The sequence below is a fragment of the Epinephelus fuscoguttatus genome, linkage group LG14 (genome assembly GCF_011397635.1).
Source record: "Epinephelus fuscoguttatus linkage group LG14, E.fuscoguttatus.final_Chr_v1".
Lineage (NCBI taxonomy): Eukaryota > Metazoa > Chordata > Actinopteri > Perciformes > Serranidae > Epinephelus > Epinephelus fuscoguttatus.
Window position 1 is genome coordinate 36,989,943 of NC_064765.1, and position 24,306 is coordinate 37,014,248.

At 39.2% G+C, this 24,306-nt stretch overlaps 1 protein-coding gene across 1 annotated transcript in view; it reads left to right on the forward strand.

Moving 5' to 3' along the window:
* gabrr2a (gamma-aminobutyric acid type A receptor subunit rho2a) overlaps positions 1 to 24,306 on the forward strand; it is a 94,550-nt gene that overhangs the window by 51,780 nt on the left and 18,464 nt on the right. Inside the window, exons 6-7 of the mRNA XM_049596295.1 lie at positions 4,385 to 4,525; positions 18,895 to 19,047. Coding sequence (XP_049452252.1) covers positions 4,385 to 4,525; positions 18,895 to 19,047 — 294 coding nt within the window. The remainder of the gene's footprint in view (positions 1 to 4,384; positions 4,526 to 18,894; positions 19,048 to 24,306) is intronic.

A 24,306-nucleotide genomic window follows, 5' to 3' on the forward strand; every position in this document is an offset into this window, starting at 1 on the left:
AAAGTTGTGTATAATTCATTCATTCATTCATTCATTTTCCGTGACTGCTTATCCTCTTGAGGGTCGCAGGGGGCTGCAGCCAATCCCAGCTTGCATTGGGCAAGAGGTGGGTTACACCCTGGACAGGTCGCCGACTACTGCAGGGCTCATGTGTATAATTAAGAATAAAAATTATATATATATATATATATATACATATATATATATATATATATTCTAGAAAAAATTTTTGAAAACTTTATAAACTTATGTGTTATTATTTAACATATACCTTGTATGATGTCCAGTCAGTCACAGTGCGGTGAAGTCTCATCCTGTGTTGACAGATTTAATACTATACCTTTTTTGTATACATTTGGATTGTGCTTTTAAATTTCTAAAGTTTAATTACACTTCTTCCATGCAGAGCTAGATTGTGTTGGACACTAACTTACCAAAATTCTGCCGAAGAACATGATTCGAGTGAAGCTTTATTCTTTTAATCATAAAAATTAGTTAGGGCCAGAGTAAGATGACTGTCCAGTCTTGTCTCATGGTGTAAAATAAAGACCAAAAAATGGTGTTCTTCCTAGCGAAAGCTTCTCACGGTGTCTTAACTACCAGCCCGGTCTCACTGTGAACTCAACGAATACCGGCACTTGGACAGTGACCTCTGGTGTGATACACTGCCCAAAAAACCTGTCCTTTCACATCAGCGGCATCAGGTGGAAACGCCGTGGGACACAGTGGGGTGGGCAGGAGGGGTGGTGGATGGGTCCAACAACTGGTTGCTCCATTATAAGTGCTCTGCTTTTACTTTGTTTGTACTTTTTACTGTACACACACACACATATATATATATATATATATATATATATATATATATAGTATTTAATATGGTAACAATAAATAACACTGGATAAAAATGTATCACAGATGTTCTAAATGTATGCATATACAAACTGTACTATGGGTAATTATTATGTATATGTTATAAAGTTATATCTTAATTTATCCAAAAGGATGTGTATGTGTTAATAAAACATCTTATAGGTAACATAATGGCAACATCATTCTTGATACAGCTGATCCTTCACTGCCCAGAATGAAAACAGATCATTCTGTTCCGCTCACATCTTTGAAACACAGAACATGCAATGTTTGGTGGTATTTGTAGCAGAGCATAAATACTCGTTCCCATTGCAAATCATTTTAAAAATACGCTGGCCTGGAGAAAAACTAATGCTGCTATGGACATGGCCCCTAATGCAAGCATAACTTTTGATTGCATGGGCATAAAAACATAATTGAAACATATAATTAACAATGGGACTTGGAGGATTCAAGAGAATTATGTGAGTGGTCTTGCTAAATAACATGCCAGAGCACTTTGCTTCACAACATGGAGAAATCAGCTTCAGTCTCTACACTAGCTACTAGCTATAGCCTACTCTAAATCCCCTTAATTAGCTTACAGATAAGTGATTTTTTTAAGCTATGGGCCTTTTTTATACAATATAACATCATTTAAATGTTAAAGAATGAGGTTGTTACCTACTGTTTGACTGCTGTCTGCCCCAGACAGTTGAAAGACAGCAGTCAGTCTTCCATTTTCAACTGCATTTAGTTAGGATGTTGCACGTCAGGCAGAGATAGATCCCAGATGTTGCTCAAGCACCTGCCCTTTTTTGGTCTCTGACTAAACTACTATATTAAGTTTTTGAATTTGGCCCATGATATCAATTCTCAATTAAAAGTGTGTTGTGTGCCTGACAACTACATCTGAACTGACCCCCTGCCCCTCCCTCTTCAACTTCACTTGTCACCACAGCTAACATATGCAAATCGAGCGCCCTGAGAAGCAGCAGCCTTGTCTAATTCACCTGCCTTCATGGACAGCCAGGTAGTATTTGCCCTAAGCTTTGCCAGTGTTTGCCAGTGTGGTGAAATTAAACCACTATGAAAAATTCTCAGTACAGCCAGCCAATGTAGGCAGTAAACCACCATTAAGCTCAACAAGAAGTGAGCTAGTCTAGCGTAGTCAAACTGTCTTCTTCTTCAGATTCCAAATTGCTTTTAAATTCCACTTGTCTTTACAAACCATGTTTGTATGTTTACATCTCCCACAGCATGGTAATAATGCTTTAACAAATCTGACATGCAGTTAGATTCTACTTTAACATGCTCTGTGCAAAGAGCGCAGAAGAGGAGAGGAAGCTGCAGCTGCAGCAGCTGCATACATCTGTTCTCCGGCATTATTTGAAAATATTTAAAGCTTATTTAGAAGGTAATTATTAGAATTAGTATATGACTACTTAAAACAGAAAGAGGAGAAGAAAATGAGGAGAGCCTGAATCGTTTCCCTGCTCACCACTGTGCACAATGATATACTTGGTATGATAAATGATAAACCCTGCCCTGCTGGCAGATAGAAACCTCCCAACAGGGTGCACTTTGCATGCGCGCAATAATTATTTACTTATTTATTTATTTTGCACCAGCACCTCACACATGCAAAAAAAAAAAAAAATGTAAGTATTATAAACATTTGTTTGTCACAGAGCTCATTTTCTGCAATATCCAAAATCCAGTCTCTTTGGCTTTTTGTGGAGGGAACCAGGGCGATGTTAACTCCTGGGTTGCCCTCCAAAAAGAACTTCATCCCTGCACCACTATTTTGCACCTGCAAAAAGACAGCAACCTTGGGCACCTGATTTTATTTCATAATGGGGGAGCAAATGTGGAAAGATACATAACTTGCAAGGGGACTTGGGGTTCTCCCCCAGAACATAATTACAGTTTCTGCCTCACAGAGCTCTGATACTGCTGTAGACTCTTGGCCTTATCAATGAAGCTCTATGGCTGCTGTTTACTTCTGTGTCAGGCTGCTGCTTGATTGTTAGCCATCAAACACCTTTCTTTTTTTCCTGCTGGAAAGGAAGTCATCAGCCCCCATCACCCTACAATGTGCTCACATTCACACATGAATAAATTATTTTTAAAAACATGAAAAAATACATACTTCTGATAACCCTGGGCATGTATTTGTTTTTTGACAGTCAGTTTCATAAAAATTAATAGTAATTAGTCTAGTTATTAACCATTTATTTAGACCAAGTTTTGTTGGTGTCATGAAAATTGTATTAGATATGAAGGAACGAATGATCTATGCATTTTCATGGTTTGGCATTTTAAGAGGTCTCAGAGTCCTTCACACTTGGAATGCGTTATTTACGGAGGTTCTGGTTGTGTGGAAGTTAAGATAAGATGAAGACCCTGGATGACAGGTTACACAACATTGTTTTGCCTCCTCCTTGATGGGATGGTGTGATATGTCATTATGTATGATGTGGGACATTCTCTGTATAGCTGAGTGAATGTAACATTAGTTTTTGGTATATCTGTGTCCATGCATACGAGCTGTATCAGCATCTTGTCTGACATCAGATTTGTGACATAACAAACATTTGTATTCAAGTGAGGACAACTAAGGCTCAACAAGTCAGAGTCCTGCACAGGTCCATTTTTGAAAATCCGCATCTGCCACTACCCGTAAAGTTCAGTACCAGAACCGACCTATAACCCATCATTATGTTTAAGTCAAAGCTGCACCTGCCCGCACCCATTAATAAAAGTCCTGCAACCCGACCTGCACCCGTGATTAAACACACACAGGCTACAGTCACTCACATTAAGCTGGGTGCTCTGTTCTTGAATTACAAATCCAGCGGAGGAAAAGTCTCTTTCACTTCTTTCATTAGCTGCGCTTGATACCAGGATGGTAAAAACATTCTGCACAATCACTGCCAGGTTAGGAAACATTTTAGCATGCTCCTTTCACCACAATAAAACACATTTTATTATATAACACAAGGATCCTCACTGGATGTCTTGAACTCGAAGTAGGCTGCTACCTCAAAGTTTCATGGCTGGAGTCCTCCACGTCAGTGACAAAGGTGACGGGTTCAACTTGTGTCATTGACTTTAAAATCAATCCTGCCTATCATCAGGAATTGTGACTTGATATTAATGATTTAGATGTCAAAATATTACACATTTACTGCACATCTTTCCATTTGTTGTATTCTGCAAAATAAAAAAATATATTTTTGTTCGCACCCTTTGCCTGACCACACATAGTTCATTTTTACCCGTGCCCATACCCGTTGATTTATATATAAATATATATATATTTATATATAAATATATATATTTTTAATTTATTTTTTTATTTAATTTTATTTTTTATTTATTTATTTTTACCCATTACACAGCTTTTTGCAAGACTGTGCATCACATTATTCTTTTATTTATCCAAGTGAAGATTGACCTGAACAACAAGTTTTTCACATCAGTTCACATCAGTCTTTGACTAAATGTGACTGGAGTGTGTGATGTTTTGCAGATGCCTACACAGACGAAGACCTGATGCTGTACTGGAAAAGCGGTGATGAGTCTCTTAGCACTGATGATCGAATCTCATTATCACAGTTCCTCATCCAGAAGTTCCACACCACATCTCGCTTGGCCTTCTACAGCAGTACAGGTACCCACACACACATCCCTGTACTTATAGCTTTGTGAGGACCCTCATTTACATCAAGCATTTCCCAGCCCCTAACCTAACTGTAACCATCACAACTAAATGCCTTACACTAAACCTAACCTAAACATAATTCTAACCTGAACCTTAAAACCAAGCAGTGAGGACCAATCACAAAGTTCCCACTATCCAAAAATGTCCTCACTCTGTTGGTTAGAAACATGTTTCGGTCTTCACTATGTAGCATGAACACTAGCACACACACACACACACACACACAAAGGCAGCGCAACTATAGCAGCGCAAGCTCAGATGGGTTGGTATGAAATCTATAATTATGCTCGTTGGACATTGCTCTTGTGTACAGTATCATGACATGAATAACAATTACTTTGTCCAAATGAATCATGTCCGCAGTCATTTCTGCCTACAAGTATAGGCCTCCAGTCACTAAACATAAGTGTATGACCCCATGTCCTTTATCTCTTTCTTCAGGACAAATGATGTATTTTTAGCTCAACTGCTGGCAACACTGCGAGGAGGATTTTTACAAAGGATTCAAGGTCTGTTTGTAAGCACTAAAACAGACCAATTGAGTTTTGAGTCTAGAGAAAAAAAAAATAAATGAATTAAAACAGGGACAAAGTAGGAAATAGGGTGATGTTGTGATAGCATGATAAAGTGCACAGGGGATTGAGTTCAGGGTTGAATTGATGGGTCAAGTATATTAGGACTTGTAACCTACACCATGTTTCTCTTATAGACATATATACGTAGACGCCGCATCGAGCGGGTTTGCCCGCTGCTGCGATACGTCAACGTCGCCGCCATATTGGATGTGGCAAGGCTGCGCTGTAAACTAATACAAGTGAATGGACTTAATTTCATAAAGTGCCTTTCTTCAAAGAAATTTACGTTAATGCCTCTCGTTTATTCATTCACACACACACACACACACACTAATATACTTGGGAAACAGTTAGGCACCAAAAACAATGTATTTGATCTTCTCAGATGGCTAAGATAAGAACTTTATTGATCCCACACAGGAGTAATTCACCTTACATCAGCTATAGAGAACAAGGTAGTGCCGAAAAATAATACACAGTATATACTGTGTATTGTCTGTATATATTACCTATATATATCTACCTAGGTATATATCGGTAATGCCGAAAAAATACACAGTATATACTGTGTACTGTGTATATATATACATATATATAGGCCTACTGTAGCGTCCGCCAGGACGTATGGAAAGGATGACGCAGTTATTCGGCAAACCACCGTTTATTACTGAACAGTACAGGTTACTGTTGGCCGTAACCACGCCAAAACAAACAAGAACTTAGCTGTAACTCCAGCTGTGCACTCCTGCTCTCTCCTCCAGCTCGCTCCTACACACACCAGCACCCTCACACATTGCCCTCATTCCCATCACACTCGCACCCCGCCCCCCTACCTATACTCATTCAATCCCAAACATGCCATTAACTCACAGAACACTGACATTATAACAGAACATTTACTGCAGGGTCGCTACAATACATACATACATATATATATATATGTATACATATATATATATATATATGTGTGTGTGTGTTTGTGTGTGTGTGTGTGTGTGTACTGTGCATTGTTTTTCGGCACTACCGTGTTCTCTATAGCTGATGTAAGGTGAATTACTCCTGTGTGGGATCAATAAAGTTCTTATCTTAGCCATCTGAGAAGATCAAATACATTGTTTTTGGTGCCTAACTGTTTCCCAAGTATATTAGTGTGTGTGTGAATGAATAAACGAGAGGCATTAACGTAAATTTCTTTGAAGAAAGGCGCTTTATGAAATTAAGTCCATTCACTTGTATTAGTTTACAGCGCAGCCTTGCCACATCCAATATGGCGGCGACATTGACGTACGGCTCAGAGCTCGATGCGGTGTCTACATATATGTCTATGATTTCTCTAACCCAACTTATTTTGACCCAAATCATAAGCTTAGCTAAGTACAAAACAAATAAGTCCGCACACCAAACAGCTCCCATTTACAAGGATTTTAATGCAGAGTGATATTTCAAGCCTGCAGCTTTTCCTCACACTTATGATAAATTCAGAATCAAAAAGTCACCATCTTAAATACATCTTAATAGTGCTGCCTGAGCCAGTCATGTGACATGCCACACCTGTTGCCCATATTCATAAAAAAAATAAACCAAGAAATATATTTTCATACATAGGTTCTCTGGCCCTTCGCCAGTGGCTGCCTGTGCCTTTGACAAAAAAAAAAAAAAAAAAAATTGATATTGTTATTTCCATTTTTATAGGCCTTAAGAAAGTCCTATATTCTGATTGTAAAATTATGTAGCCTATACACAGAATAAAAATGTTTTAACATTTAGTCAGCTAAAAGTGCATCATACATATATGGCCTGGTGCCTTTCCTCTAGATTTTGCCAAACCTTAATAGCAGTGACTAGTCTTGAGTCTAGCTTTGGCTAGGCTGGCTATGGATTTCAAATCCATAAGGAAAAGTCAGAGAATTTTATTCTACCACCAAAGCTACAAAATTAAAGTACCAAATAATCATCAATTGTCTCCTGCAGAGTAGCCATCTTGTGGTAAAACATATGAATGTGTGCATCTTTAGATCTATTAGTAATATTGACAGCCTAATTTCATTATTGTTTCACTTCCTTTTAAGGCTCTAGTTAGATTTCTTTTTTTTTTAAATTTTTGTTAAAAAAAAAAGTGCTATGCTATGGACACACAACATATTTTACCTGTTTGATCTGCTAGACTTGTTGTTTGTACAGGCACCTGACCTGAGCCTGTCCTTTAAGATGTGGGTTTTTACCAAATCTAAATTACCACATCCAGCAGACACAGAGCAACATTAGCATAAATTTGGAATCATTTTTATTTAATCCATCTGATAACCATCAGTCCAATATTCACTCTGTTTTAACTCTGTTTTTGGTCTCTACTAACTCCTGAGAAAAAAGTAGCTTCACCGTTCAAAGTACTTTATGTAGGTACTTAACATAACATAAATCATGTAAGAGTACATGACTTACATACAGTTATTTTTACTGAAACCACAATCTGTTTTTAAACTTAACCAAGTATTTTTCCTTTCCTTAAATCTTACATAGTTCTCCATGGGAAAAGAGCTTTGTTCAATCTTTGAGGAGGTGGATATGATGTATATTTAAACAAATAACTTATGTTGCAGTGTAAACTCTAATAAGAAAAAGCTTTTACTGAAATTTGAAAAAAAAAATGGTTTGGAAACATTTTGTCAGTGCCTAAATTAAGGACATATGTGCATATAAATCAGAAGTGGCTCTGAACTATATATAACATCCTGTTTATCTAGAAGCCAAAGATTTATAGTTGTACAGCTGAGAGCTGGTATTCTTCCTCTGGCCATTAAGATCAGGTGATTCAACAATATTCACCCAAATCACATAGAGAGTCCTCTTTTCTTTTATATTGTACAAACTTACAAAATTTTCTTGTGCTCGAATTACCAAAAGCTAGAATGGTTGGTTAATTCTGACACGTTTACGTTTGCCAATTTTGTTGTTAAAGCCTGGAAAAAAAGGCAAGAAAGTTTGTTTGATTATTATTTCTTTTGATTTTTTTTTTCTTTCAGTTTTACACACTTTGTGAGAGATCCATGAACTTGGTACTCCGAAATGATGATATGATTATATATGATGCTTTTGTTGCTTTGTTCCATTTTCTTTCCCTTTAATGCTGCCTGAATTTATGTTTGCTGGACTGGGCTTTGGATTTATGGTGTCTTGTAACCCCATGTTGGCTGGGCATAACTGCTTGCATGACACTAATAAAAATTCATTCATTTATTTATTCTAATCAGTCTGCAACGGTTACATAAGTTTTGCACTGGCATTGTTTTCGTGTTGCCAATGCGTAATTTGAACACATTTAATTTGGCCACAGTTTATGCCCACCACCTCCTAATGCACTGTGCATTGTTCAGAGGTTGTGTCCATTGTATCAATTTCTGTTAGACTGTGTGTGTGTGTGTGTGTGTGTGTGTGTGTGTGTGTGTGTGAGGGGGACTTCAGTATTTGTAAAATCCTGACTATGGCTTTGGGAGAAGGGAGAGGGGATTTATACGAATATTTTTTGCATCTGATTTAGGGAAAAGAGAAAGTTGCCTTCGAAATTTACTGTCAGGATAATGTTGGTGTAAAAACAGAGGAACATATCACATTATATCAAAAGATGAATATAATGTCAGTTTATATTAGTTCTTGATTTAGCATGATAACAATACAAGACAAAGGAGCAGAAATATGAGTCTGCTTTCACATGATATGGGTGATTCTCTGAATCCGGTGCCTTTTGGCTCTCGACATTTTTGAAAAAATATCCTCAAATAATTGTATTTCTGATCACTACATCTGATAGTAGACTGGTTAAACCTTTGAGAAAATATATTTTCCCACCTCAGACAAAAAAGGCTAATCATTATTCTGCATTTCTTTACAACGAAAAGTCGCTTTGAGTTCAACCCCGTCACAGACAACTTGGACCCTGTGTGAACAGGATTTTAAAGACTGTTCAAGTAAATTTTTGTAGAGCCTTAATAATGAGATGTCCCTTGTTTAAAATCACTAATTCTAAATATGATGATTATTTTTAAATACTAAAATTTGACTCTTACAGCAGGTCATGTGAACTTTATCTAAAATTCGCCTTCATATTTTATCAAAAATATGCATCAATGTTTGATGCTGATCAGACTTTTATATTATTTCTTATTTTCCAGTAAATTGTATACACAGTTCAACAAACATTAACCTCATATTTCCTGTTATCATCAAAATATTGACAAAAACTCATCATGTGACAGGGTTGAACTCTGTGTGACGGGTTGAAAACGATAACAGGGTTGAACAGACGATCAATATTGCAATACCATATTGATTAATTTACCTGTGAAATTGAATTTTATTAAAACCTACAGAGGACAATAATCACATTTTTCAACTGTAATGAAAAACCATGAAACAAACATTTTATTAAGTATTTAAACTCAACATTTAACATTGAATCAAAAACATTAAGTATAAATTCATAAGATGTTAATGAAATGGATCTGTCCAAAAAACTGCCTTTCTGAAATTTCATTTTAAATAAAACTTGTATTCAGTACACTCTAAAAACTGATCCGAACTGAACTCTAAGAGTGTGACTGTAAAATACTAACTGATACATCTTTAGGTTTCATCAATCATAAATTCATCATTTAAAAAAATGAAACAAAACATTTTATGTCATCAGTCATCAGAGACATAAAAGAAATGGATCTGTTCATGCAGTCAAAAAAGGTCCATAAAATGACAGAAAATTATGAAAAAATTCTGACCAGTTTTCCCCAATATTCAAGGTAAGTAAATGTCATATTTTGTCATATTCAGTTTACTCTCAGAGAAGAGTAAAGAAACCAGATAATATACACATTTAAGAAATCAGAGAATTTTGACTAAAAAGTTATTCAAACTGAGGGTGCCTGGGTGGCTCAGTTGATGGAGCGTGCACCCCATGGAGGCTGTGAGTCCTCTGTAGTGGCAGTGCACCCCGATTATCAAAACAGTTGTTTAATATTAATAATTTTTTTTGATTAATTGTTGCAGCTTTATGTACACGTTGATTCATCCTTCTTTTATTCAGAGAGCCTGGCCCACACTTCTCTCTGAATTTCCATGTGACGGGATGTCACAGGCTTTGGGGGTGGGATGAGCTCAAGCACATCATCAAAAAGATACCACAGCACATCCTCCCGACTTGGCCAGAAGTACCTGTTTGGTCCGACACGGTGCATGCATTTAACTTGCACATGTGTTTCATCCACAGCGAGAATAATTCCTGGATACAGATCTTTGTCGTATGTTAGCACACACCACTGCCCCAACACTTCCGGGTCATCCCAATGGATTTGTGTCTGCCTCTGTAACACACCAGCTGGCACCTTCTTGATGAAGCTGAAATGCTGTGTATTCCAACACACACAGGCAAACTGCTTCTTGGTTGAGCACATACAACTGACATCCCGAGAAATTATCTCTCCTGGAGCAAGACTTACCACTTGATGTATTTTCATTGTTGATGGGACTGCTGGTAGGTTTGATGGTATCTTCTCAAGTGCCCGCTCAACAGTTTCACCATCAACAAAGAACAACTTGATAGATGTGTTGGTCTCCAAAAGGGCCTTGAAGAGCTCATGTGCATCTCGGATGTCCTGGCCATGGCTTATTAGCATGTCGGCAGTCCTCTTCAAGGCTGCTCCAACACCATCTGGTGCTCCCTTACCATGACTGGCCTCAAAAAAATTCCAAGTTCCTGCCTTGATGCCTCTTTTCTCCAGCTCAGTGCTAAAAAGGAAAAAATTGCCCTTCTGCTTGTATTGGGTACAAGGGCCATCACTGAAAAAGTGGATCACTGAAATCTCTGGGTATGTTGCCTGCACATAATCCAATACAGGGTTCAGATGCTCCCATATTGCTGCTGGGCTTTTGTGCTTTGATGGGGATATTGTGCTGAAGCAGGTTGGTTCTTGGCTACCACCTACATAAAAAACTCCTGTATGTAGTGTCACCTGCTGATGAGATGATCCGAAGTGCACTGATTGGATTTCAGAACTATACTTGCAGGTGAAGTTCTCTGAAAAATCAATGTGAATTAAGCATTCATCAGTGCCCAAGCTCTCTCTTAGCTCACGATAGTAAGCAAACTGTTGTCTAATATTGAAGAAGTGCTTCTTGAACTTGGTCAGGTGTGTGTGAAAAAGTTCAGCAAGTTGCTCCTGGGTGCTCTCAACATTTTGTTTGATAGATATCTTTACTGTTGGTCCATCCTGATCCTTCATTTTTGCTTTTTCTTCTGTCCCCCACTGAGTATACGTTACCTTTTCTGCACCGTCATATGTACTCAAGAGGGGAACTCTTTTGTCTTTGCATGTTTCACAGTCTCCATACATACAATCTTTCCTTGTGATATCACAGCACACAAGTTTGACAAGTCTTTCAAGATCTGATGTCTGAATTAGCCTCAGCTGACTCAGCTTTTCTGCCATAAAGCTGAGATTTTCATGCAGCTTGCACATGCATGTGTCACGGTCAGAGAGGGATGGGTGCACAACCCAAAAAGGACGTAGGCGGCAAAATGCAGGATATGAAATTGTGATATTGTTCTCTGCAAGAAGTTTCCTATGTAGGTTTCTCATTGTGTCTACAAGGAACCTTTTTTGCATCTTCACTTTGTTTCTTGTAATAGTTTGTTTCCTTCCTGTGGTCATCCTGCTGACATCATCTCTTGTAAAGAAGGCATTCACGATGTTCTCAACAGATGTAGTGGCATACCTATTGACAGTCTTTCTGTTAAAACTGCTCAGGCATTCACTCTTCAAAAGGTTCCTGCGTTTCTTTGAGAACCCTAATGCCTGTTCTGACCATCTCTGTAGCCTATATTTTTTATTATTTTTCCCACAGCAACCTTAGATATAATTTGCTTTTCTCTTTCGGTTCTGGCATTCTGGTATTTTCTCTTGATATTTGCAGTCAGGGCTTCATGCAGCAGTAAAGTTTTTCTGACTCTACTGTTCACAGTACAGTTCTGGACCAGTTCACGGACTTTGGATCTGGGAGATTCATTATGCTTTGATCGCTGACACCGCTTTTTGTACTTTTCTTTAAGTGTTTTCTCCCTTTTGAGAGCATGTTTAAGTTCCTCTATTTCTTTGTACAGTTTGTATCTTGCTCGTCTGGCTTCTTGCCCTCCAAATGCTGCCTAAAACAAAACACACAACAAATAATTACTAAACTGCAGACAACATAAAAATTTCTCATGGACAAACACATATACACACCTATATAGACAGTATATGTAGACTCACACACTCACTCACACATGCGTGTTGACATAGGTCATTTGGGGTTGATCCTAACCCTAACCCCTAATGCCAGACTGACATTCTTTTCCAAGAGAGTTATCCTAACCCTAACCCCTAATGCCAGACTGACATTCTTTTCCAAGAGAGTTATCCTAACCCTTACCACTACTGGCCTAATTCTGACCCTTACCCTACCCATATCTGCAACCAAAAATCTGCTTTTGTCCAGAAGTAGGCTAAGTCGGAAACGGAAACACACACACACACACCGGAAACACACACACACACCGGAAACACACACACACTCACTCACACACTCACTCACTCATGAAAAAGACTAACAACCCATAACAACTGACCTTTAGGACACAGATCTGGGTTGCTCTCATCAGGACTTTCTGGGGGTGTTGATATTGCTCAACAAAGCTTCCCTTTTCTTCTGTCTTTTTCGCATTCCTCCACATCTTGCGCTTATGCCGTTTAGCTCTTTCACTTAAATTATTGATACTTTTCTTTTTCCCTGCTTCAGTGTCCCTTTTCCATCTCTCACGCTCACTCCTGAGATATTTTTCCCTTTTTGCTGGGTCTGCATCCCTCCTTGCCCTGTACTCTCTTTGCCTCTCTGCTGTTTTTGCCATAGTGATGTCTGAAAATATTGGAACATAAGATAGCATAAACAATTATTTTGGATAAAAGTATAAAACTGTGTCATCTACATAGATGTGTCACATCAGACATTCAACCCTGTCACAATAATTCAACCCCGTTACAATCAAAAATGTGACGGGGTTGAATGTGACGGGGTTGAAGTTTTTGGCTAATATTAGCCATAGCTCCATATTTAGCTAAAACATTAGCACCACATGGCATTTAGGACATCAAAAATAGTAATATTTTGCAACACAACTGTTATTTTTTTCATAAAAACCTGTGTACTACCATCAAGTCTCATAACAGAGTTGAACTGTTGAGCCCAACAATCTCAATGTGACAATAAAAACAATGAAATATTGATGAAAAAAGACACAGACACTTGCCTTTCTTTGCAGCATCTTCTCCAAAAGACTTGCGTGATGTCACTTCCTGAATGTTGATGTCACTTGGAATGATCCATTATTTTTATAGGGGGTAAATGGCATAGTGTGACGGGGTTGAAAACAAACTGAGAGACGTGTATAAATATTGCAGAATCATGGGTAATTCATGTATTTTTTCAGAAAAAATATATGTTTAGTTAAAGTAGACAAACAAATTACTATATTAGCATCAAAATTTTGGTTTACATCGTATTATTTATTTGTTTTTAATTCAATGAAAATGTAAAGATTGTCAGTGGGGACATGCATATATGTTTGTCATCTACTATTAGACAGCCCATTACTTAATAATAAAATAAAAAATATTTATATTTTGTTTTGCATCATAGTACAAAAACACCTTGTTTTATTAATTGGTGGCTTAAAATGTCTTTTTTGTGGGTTCCTTTGATTGAAAATGTTTGAGTAAGTCTGGGGGACTTAAAGGGCACCGGATTCAGAGAATCACCCATATGACATTTTGTCTTCTGCTTAAATGTGTATTTTATAGAGCCTTAATAGACCGCGGCAGGTCCAGTCCTGTGCAGCAGCTAATCAAATATTAAGTCAGCCTGTAAACAGTTTCTTCTCTCACAGCGACAATACTGCCAAAGGGATGGAGGATACCAAAAATCTATCACATTGATTTATTTCCAGTCAGCCTCTGGGCCACTGGCTGGGCTTTAGACTCGTAGAGTTTTAATTGACACTGTTGGCATGATTATTATTTACTGTTACAATAATTACAACAACATATGTTGCAAGAATTATATTAATTACAAAATGTCTAGAGCAGTTGAATACAGTCTCCTGTAAACACATGGTTGTCAGTTAGAAAGGCCTATCAAATTGACCTATGGCTAAGCCACGCCCCCCTCCATTCACTCGGACAAAATATTAACATCTATCTATCATCATATTAACATCTATCATATCCCATCCCATATAACATCTAATCAGTGACCCGACGCTTGGCAGGTGTCACAGTACACGGCATTTCGCAGAAGGCAATTGATGATTTTTGGAGACATAACAATCAGATGTCATTGTCATTTTATTGTTGAGAAGGTCGATGAAAAGCTTAAATTACAAGACAAAATTTACAGGTCACAGTGTACGCTTGTGAACCGCATCTGGTTGCCATCGCCATCAAAGACAACAAGTTAAAGTGCCACTGAAGTTAAGGTTTTTGGCTCAGAATATGAGGAAAGGATAACGGCCTTTTTACCATCTTTACCAAGAGTGTCTCTCCGTTAGTTTGGTGCTGCAGTATTTACACTGAATCATTCAGCATAACGTTTGCCAACCTTTGTTATCTCTGCCATTACAGATAAGTTAATGAAGCTAAGCTCCAGAAGTTAACGTTAGCTTAACTAGAGCCCTTTGGACAACAGCTAACAATGATGTACGATCACCAAAGTACAAAACTAGAACAAAATAGGCTAATGAACTCCCAGCAAACAAGGTGACATGATGAACAACGCAGCTAGGAGCTAACGTTAGGCTAACTTTAGCTAACGTTAGCTAGAGATGTTAAAGATAACTTTATATTTCTTTCCAGCAAAGTGACAATATGTTGCCTCAAACACAATGTTGACTTACCTTAGAACAGATGTAGACATCCTTGTTAATCTTATTCACGTTGAGTTGATGTTGTGGTCTAACGTTACCACACAACTTTATCCAAAGGAGACACTTTTCTCGGTTGAGATGTGGTTTAAAGTGTAAAAATTCACCTCGCCGCCCAGCCTCTCAGGATACCTCAGAGTTGCATGTACCCCATGCACACCGTTTGACCATTTTTAAACTTCAAATCTCCGAAAAAGCTCATAAAACCGAACAAAACTGACTTCCTGTTGGGGCTAACGAATATTCTAAATGCGAATTTAAATTTGGAAAAAAAAAAAAATGGACCTTTGAATGTGAAAATTGATATTCGGTTGTGGAGAAAAAAAAAAAACACCACTGCAGCTGTCCTCTTTGCGAGTGGGCGTTGGCATCAGAAACACATTTCTCCTGGTCGACAAGCGGTTCTGCTCCCAGCTGTTGTCTCCGTCACCCGGCTTGACACCAGATGCCGAAATGATAGCTGCAGGGAACGAGCCGGTCACGATCCAGCGCTTCGAGGCTATTCGCAGGGCTTCCGCGGGCGGTGTGGCCACGGGTCAGAGAGGGGGTGCGAGCGAGAGGTCTGTGGTCGTTTATAATGTAATGTTATAGATAATTGTTTTATGTGTTTTAATGTGTAGGTATGTAAATGTTTTCAAAGACGTTTATGTTGAAATAAAAATACCTACAAGTTGTTATGTTTCCTTGTATTAAGACATATACAAGTATGTTTCCTTGTATTAGTTTGCCCTCTTGTGGACATAAAGCGGAAAAAAAAAAATTTGAATGGTTCGAACCTATGAGTTATTTTTACAAGGAATATTCAAACATCATTTTTGAGCAATTTTGACAGCCCTACTTCCTGTAATGCATTTCAATGAATGTCCAGGAAGAGAATGTCCGAGTGTATGAGAATGCCTATACGCACTGTAATAGACTCATCGCGTCTGAGGGTGGGGTTTAGCCACAGGTCAATTGACAAACTTGCAAGGTACATAAAAGTGCATTCACTTGAATTTCATCATCAGTTACGACACAGAAACACATCTAATGTAAAGTACTGATTATATTACCAGGGATTTAAAGGGGATGGACACATGCCCTGATGCCAAGATTTATATATTCATAGCCCTTTTTTGCCACAGAATAGTACATACGTAGTACACATATGCACCTTGTCTTTCCAGTTGCAACAAGATCGATGTTGACATGGAATCACCATTTTGTTAGGACTACATTTTTTTGTCTGATATTGGCTTCTTGTTAGCCATCATTAGCTTGGTGTCTTTCATGTCAATCAAAGTTGCATTGCACTGTCACTAGGGCTCAATATTGTTTAAATACTATTGTATAAATTACAATATTACAGTGTATATTTATTTTCGACGTAATTTGCCGGTATACATTAAAGAAGCAACAGACAGCATTTTTGCCTACATATATATATCATGATGAAAATAATGTGTGTTGCACAGGGTAGTATACACAGTAAAATCAGACTATCAGCATTTACATAGGTTACGTAATGGCTTTGCAATCTTTGCAATAAGCTTCTGCCACCGGGGACGAATTTTCGTGGAAAAAATCTGCTTTACGGCAGGAAATGCGTCATGTATTGCCAAACTGGTCGGTCAGCCAATCAGGGACTGGAGCTGGTCCTTATGAGGAACTGGGCATGAGATAGTTGAGTAAGGAGCACAATGGCAGACGGACAAAGTTTGGAGATAAGTGAAAAATGGCCTCCCAAAAGAAAACGAGCTAATCTGTCTGAGGAAGCGAGGATGCACAAAAAGGAGAGTGATAAAAGAAGAGGAAAAACAAGAGTAAACCTCAGTCAGGCGTTCAAGAGATGGAGGAAGCTCCGTGACCAAAGAGGCTTCAAAACCCATGTCCAGCTTTCTTTCTTTCTAATGGATCAGTAAGTAACACGGCTAAATGTTAGCTAGACCAGAGAGGACTGTACTGTACTGGCTGCTAGTTCATTCCTAGCTGGCCAGCATCACAAATCGCCGCAACCAGGGACTGGGTAGCGAGTGTTGGTTGGCTGACATCCTGGTTGCCATTCTACAGCAGCCCTCGGACAGTGATTACCCCCACCCCTCCGCCGCCGCAGCTACCGGGCACCCAGCCTCTCCGACCGGGAGAAGTGGAGTAAGATCCTCTCCTCCGCTCCCGTTTGTCTGATGAACGCCTCTCCTCTGTCAATACACTCTGCCAGCAGTTTATTAATATTGATGCCAGTTGTAACATTTGAATCTTTTAGTAGTAAGCCATGTTCTAAGCGGGATAATCTATAGTGAGCCGGTGACTGTTGAAAAAATAACTCCGCTGTGCGTCGGGGTTCCATTCCCCTGTCGGGAGTTTTTTTATTTTTCAACAGTCACCGGCTCACTATGCATTATCCCTTACGTGTATACTGTTGTTTGTACTGATGCTGTATATATTGGTATCATTTACTGTGCATTACTATTTGTTTTTTTTCTTCAGATAAATCTGATAATTGTTGCTCGGTCTCTTTACTCATTTATTTAGTATAGTGTCCACACACATCATTCTACATATACATAGAGGTATACTGGTGGCTTTACACCCTACATTTTATTGATTATCTCTGATCCCCACGGTCAACTTGGTCTTTGCGACAGTGCAAGCAACACTGCTGACGCTAGGTGGCGCCAAGCTAAAAAAAAGCCGAATCCTATCTGTTGCCTCTTTAACCAATAACTGCAATATCAGCATATATAGATATCAGGGCAATGACAAACAGGTAAACAAAACAGAATATAATAATAAATATAAAAACAAAAACTGTCTGACCTTCTCTTAATAACAGCACACCTCATACAATACAGCGCTACTGGTATGACAAAGACAGTAACAGACACAAAGATGTAACGTAACATACACACCTGCAACCTTTGCTCAATCCTCAACCCTGACTTCCCCCTCCCTCATGGGTCTTTCTCTAAGTTCCACTATACATTTATAAAGTTTCTCAAAAGTGCATTATAAAAATGAAGATATTCATTAGTGGCTGATTTTCATAGCACTTTGGTGGTGGATGGGTCCAAAAACCACTGACTTTCACCCAGAAGGCTGGTGTTTGGTTCCTGTATGATTGTAAAGCCAAACCCTGTTTTTTTTCTGAATGCAAACTGTACATTTCTCATGAAAAACTGTATTTTGAAAACACAAAATGCATGTAGGTTGAAGTTGACACGGTGTCCCAGAACATCAACAACCAACTCACCCAAGGTACGTGGGGTACCTTGCACGTCATTTCTTGACATGGAATGTCCATGATCAATGTTGAAACGTGACGAGGTCGGAATGAGAATGTATTGCTCAATCATTGTTTAAAGAAAACAAGTCAGAAATGTACTCAGGACCTTCAACACATTGTGTCTGATTGGTAAAAGCAATTTTAGATTGAAATATTATTAATGTTATTTTTAAGATTGCATGTTTATTAAGGTGTATAGACTCAGACTCATGTAAAAAGAAAATGTGTGACGCCTAAATTTTTTGGTATACTACAAATATTAGAGGTCAAAAGTCACAGATTTTGCACCTTTAGAGACCCTATCTGAATGACATCATTATATATTATCATCATTATTAATAAGGCTATTACATACTATAATAAGCACATTTCTTCAACGTAGGAAATTAAACCTCATGTAAATGTTGACCATGTGTTGTGTAACCACTTTATCCGTTGAACCCTTGAGTGCCTCGTCTGAGCACGTCTCTTACTGTGTTTGCAGGCTGGTACAATCGGCTCTACATCAACTTCACATTGAGACGCCACATCTTCTTCTTCCTACTCCAGACGTACTTTCCCGCCACACTTATGGTGATGCTTTCATGGGTGTCGTTCTGGATCGACCGCCGTGCTGTGCCGGCCAGAGTTTCCCTGGGTAAGAAAAAAAAAAAAAGCCTCTTGTCAAATGTCCTTTGAAGAGATTGTGCGTGCCTGAGGAAAATCTGTCTGTGAAATGATGAAAGCTGGCTGTGACATGGCTCCACAAATTGGGAACACACACATGCATGCGTGAACACACAAACCTCCCACGCTCTACCACTCTCACTTTTCTTTTGAATTATTTTCTGTATTGGGGCTGTTGCTGTACTTGTCATATGGGTGCCTGTTTTCCCCCTCGCTGAGATCCTCTCCTGGCTCATCTCATTGCTCTTATTAAATTCAGCTGTTAGGATGGGATATTTTTACAAGTGTTTCCTGTTTGTCTCTTCTCCTGTATGTGTGTGTGTGTGTGTGTGTGTGTGTGTGTGTGTGTGTGCATGCGTGCGTGCATGCGTGCATGCATGCGTGTATATCTCTCTATACCATATATAGAGCTCCTTTGTCATCAGTAACACATCACTGGGCCACACTGTTGCACTGGGTAACATGTTCCTTCACTACCATGACCTCACACTGTCTTGCTGGCCCAAATACTCAGTAGAGCACCAAATTTGGATTAATCCACTGCTGAAAATATTCCCCAACAAATAAATTATTTCCTCGTGTATGAGCAAAGTGGGCTAAAAACAGTTTGCTACAGTGGCCAACTGTTTAAGGTGTCACTGAGTATTTTTTTTAATGATAATTTATATGTACAAGTTGTTTGTTTCGGTAGAAACTGATGGGGGACAGGGTAGTTAAGTCCGAATGAGACACAGGAAGAAGACATATTCTCTGTAAACCCCAATTCACTTATTCAACTTTTTTGGAAACAGCTTGCACTCAAAACTTTTAGTTTAGTACAATACAGTAGTCTCGCCACCAGACAATCAGAGATCTCTGCCTTCTTATAGTCTGGGGACACTCCTTTCTAAAGTGTGTTTAACACACCGGCGAAAACGGCCGGCAACAAAGCAACGCCTCTTGCATTTTTGAAAAGGACACGCCTACTCGGAAATGTGCGCTCCCCCTTCTCTTGTCCGCAAGGAAACAAACACACAGAGAGCTTGAAAATGGATGCCGAGAGATTTAACTCAGTTTTATCAAACGTGTGCTCATCCGTAAAGAAAATATTTTTTTCCAGCGGATGTCTTAGTTACAACATTATTGAGCTAACTGGAGTAGTTTCATGTCGTATCCGACAACGGGAGGCTTTTAACAGATGACGTCCTGATGTTAGCTTTGCTGCTAGTGTTAGCTGTCCCTGTCAGCTGCAGCCACTGATGCTTTCTAGACATCGTGATTTCCCAAAACTGAATATATACCACACATAGCAACACAAAACTGCTTTGCTAGCTCAATCATGTTGTAACTAAGATATCCGCTGCAAAAGATATTTTTTTCACGGACCGTTTAATGAGTTATTACCTATTACAAACACTGCTAACGGCTAAGAAATAGTAATGTTTGTTCAATCATTGTGTTTATAGACTTTTCAAACATCGGATTAGTCTAAACGGTGATACAGTCATGTGAAAAATGTGATATGTACATATATATATATATAAGTTATATATATATATAGCTCTCCTGGTTTTCTACCCGGACTATAGACTATAGAGGGAATCGCCTTGTAAACAACAAGGCGATTCCCTCTATAGTCCGGCCGGACAGATGAGTCATGTCCTTGTAAAAGATTATGTTTGTTTCTTTTAGTTGGCGAGAATGTGTCGCCGCAAACACGACAAACATCCACTAACTTTGACGGCGTTTTCTGCGAGCACGGCTGAGCCATTTTGTACCGCTACACGTGTTTCTAGTGGGACTATGTTTACAAGCACAAGAGTTCAGCGAGCCACCGAAGGACCGCCCTGCAGATTTACGATTGGTTCTGCAACGTAAGGAGTTTTTTTAAACTCTGAAATTGTATCCACCCATCTAAACACAAAATCAGGGAGAAAGTCATCAGTCTTTATTTAATTAAAGCATCTAAAGACTGACTTGTGAGTCTAACAATACAGTAACATAAAAGTTTTCAGTTTCTGTCAGTTTAACATCACTTTTGTTGTTGTTGTTGCTTGGGGATTTAATTATACTGTATGTCATATAAACATTAAAACAGTGACTACACATTTTACAACATTAACTAGGGAGTGTTCTTTATTTCACCTCAGCACAACTTTATGTTAGACATTCTAATATCCACACAGGTGGGAGCTCACTTACTGTGTAAACAACTTAACTCGTGGTGCAAAATGTCTTTTACCATTAACTGTAATCCATTAGAACCATTAGCCCTTTTTAGATAGGACTTGTGCAAATTTGCAGGAAAGCCCAATCAGTCTTTTCAGCATTGGCAGTATAAAAACAAAATCGGGGAGTGCAGCAAAATGCCGCCTACCTACTTTTGTTTATACAGAATGCGCTTTTGTCGGGGCAATGGGGGGCGTGAGCAAGTAACAAAACGTGTAGCTCAGCGTGTGACGTACACAGTGACGTGGGAGGGAAGCCGCGGCTGGTCAGTCCTTCGGTGATTCTCTCGTAAGTCGGCCCGTCCTTCACCGTCCCCGTCATCTGACGGTTAATGGCCTCTTCGTTTGCGAGGACAAGGAGGGCGCGCAATTCCTTGGCTCCCCAGTTGCTCATCTTTACAGTGTCTGTCAGGTTTGCGTTTCCTTCTTGCTACTAGCTGCTCGCTAATTCCTGCTATCAGCTGTTTCCTGTTTATCCACCAGCAGTGGGTTGCACGTGCGGCGTCATCAACAGCTCCTCCCACATGTCATCAACAGCAACTACCCTGCTAGGCGGGAAAGTGGGCACCTCGGATCAACTTGCCAATCCGGCTCTGTGTGTCTAAACACTCGCAGCTTGCTGGCAAAGTGGCCCAACATTCGCAGAAAATCTGGCAGTGTAAAAGGGGCTATTGTAATTTACATAAACATTAATCACTGTGTAATGGGTAACGTGAGTGACTTAGAGCACATTCAAAAACAGTTTTCTTTGGCTTATGGCCTTTAATACATTGTATCATGGCATTCTGGGAAACATCATCCATTTAGCCCCAACACACCACAATATGTTAGGTGCACAATGACAGTGTTGGTCTTAAACTAATTAGACAAAGTTGGCTTTATTAATTTTAGTAAAATAAACTCAAAATGTTTTGACTTAACTTGAACAAATTATATCCAGCTCACAAGGGATGAGTTTTTGTGTCAAGTGAACATAAAGTTTTTATATTATTTTGACAATCCAGGGCATTTGTGTTGACTTAACATAAAAATGTTGCCTCATGTATGGATTGGGGTTTACAGTGTTGTTGACTTTGTTCTTCTCCTGGAATCTTTTGACATTCATTTATTTATTATTAATGATTGCTGATCTTATTCAGAGCTGGGTAGGGCTGGAACCTATGCCAGCTGACACCCTGGACAGGTCACCAGACTATCAGAATCCGTTGATAATTAAAAAAAAAAAAAAAAAAAAAAACACACTAAGGGCTCTAGTTTCGCAGACCGGGCGTGGCGGGGGTGCAGCGCACCTGCGCTTCGGCACCTGGGTGTGGCCAGGCGGATTTTGTAAGTTTGGCGCACCGTGCGCACTGGCGCAGCTACTCCTCTTTCCCACCTCCGTCCCTCCTACCTGCTCAAGTCGGAAAGAGGAAGGAGAGAAGGCGTGGAGTGGGTTTTACACACATCACACCAATCAAATGAGCCCCTCTCCTCGCCCTTAAATGCGCCGCGCGAAGGTGTAATGAGAGTTTACTTCTCCCAGGAGGAAACTGATGTTTTGGTCCGGGAGGTCCAAGCTCGCAGTGTCCGAATATATGGAACTGCGAGCAGACCTCCACGGGCTGATGATGCAAAGGTAGCCTGGGAGGAGGTCACCACAATTGTAAATCAATGTTGCGTTTCTCTCGTGCGCGCGCGCTCTCTCTTTCTCTCTCGCAGTCTCACTCTGTTTCTTTTCTTTTGACTTTTCTAAGATGACAGATGCTGAATATATACTCCCTATCTGATGCTGTGGCTGTTTGTGGTTGGCTGAGAGGGATGTGAACTCATTAGTTTGCAGCTGTGTTAATCAAATCAGGTTGGGTTTCCATTACGTGTGCCAAACGTGCCAAACGGTGCCAATCCCCTTTGATCTGACATCAGATGTGACGGGACAGTCGATATAGAGATACATTTATGTGCTGATTGCAGATAGTTGCATTGAATAGTGTATTTTTTGGGGGTATTTATTGCATCGTTAATGTGCCTGATATTCTGGAAACCTGCCTGTGAGGTTTTGGTGACGTGTGCACACTGTCCGCCGGTCAGCCAAACTTCGGCTTACACCGGCTGCGCTGGCACGAAACTGTCACTGCACCAAGCTGGATCTGTCGACACCTCCCCCTGCTGCGCCGCCACACCCATCTCAGCGCACCTCGGTCTGCCAAACTACCAAACTCAGCGCGCCTCGGGTTTCGCTGCTCGAAACTAGCTCTACGCGGGGTTCGCCACCCTGCGCCGCGCCGGGAAACTAGAGCCCTAAATTTTAAATGTTATTCATAAATTATTAAAAACATCCAGTTTTGCATACAACATTCTTTTAACATCATTGCATTTAGAGATGCAACAACTCCTTAACACTACATTATGTCCCACTGTGCTGTAGGGTTACTTTTCTAAACACTTGAAGGGAAAACGTATTTAAATATAACTTTATCTGGTTACAATACACAATACAATCAACACACATTTTGATGTATTATGATTAGAAGAAAAATCTACCAGTAGTATGATGTACTTACAATGATCATCCCTTTATGCAAGTGATGCCTACACAATGTATCAATGATAATATTGATATAACAATTTAATGTATATAATGGATTATAGTCCAATAATATACATTTTTCTGAAATGGGCCATAATGACATACTTTCACGTTTGGCTAATTACACTTTTAAATCCATTTTTGAATGCAGAACTTTTACTTACTTACAGATACTGTGGTATTACCTCTTTTACTTGAGCAAAACTTCTTAGTCATTATTCCAGCACTGACACCTTCTCACCTGCAAATCTTCATAAGAGCTTGTCAGGGTGGTATTTATTGCAGGGCTGTTGGACCATGTTGCATCATATTGTAAAATTCCTGATTTAAGGTAGGGTGCTCAACATGTTTGATAAGTGTCATTTGACAGATATTAAAGAGCAGTGCAACATTTTTAGTGTATACTTCATCATTTTTTATGTTTATATATATATATATATATATATATATATTGATA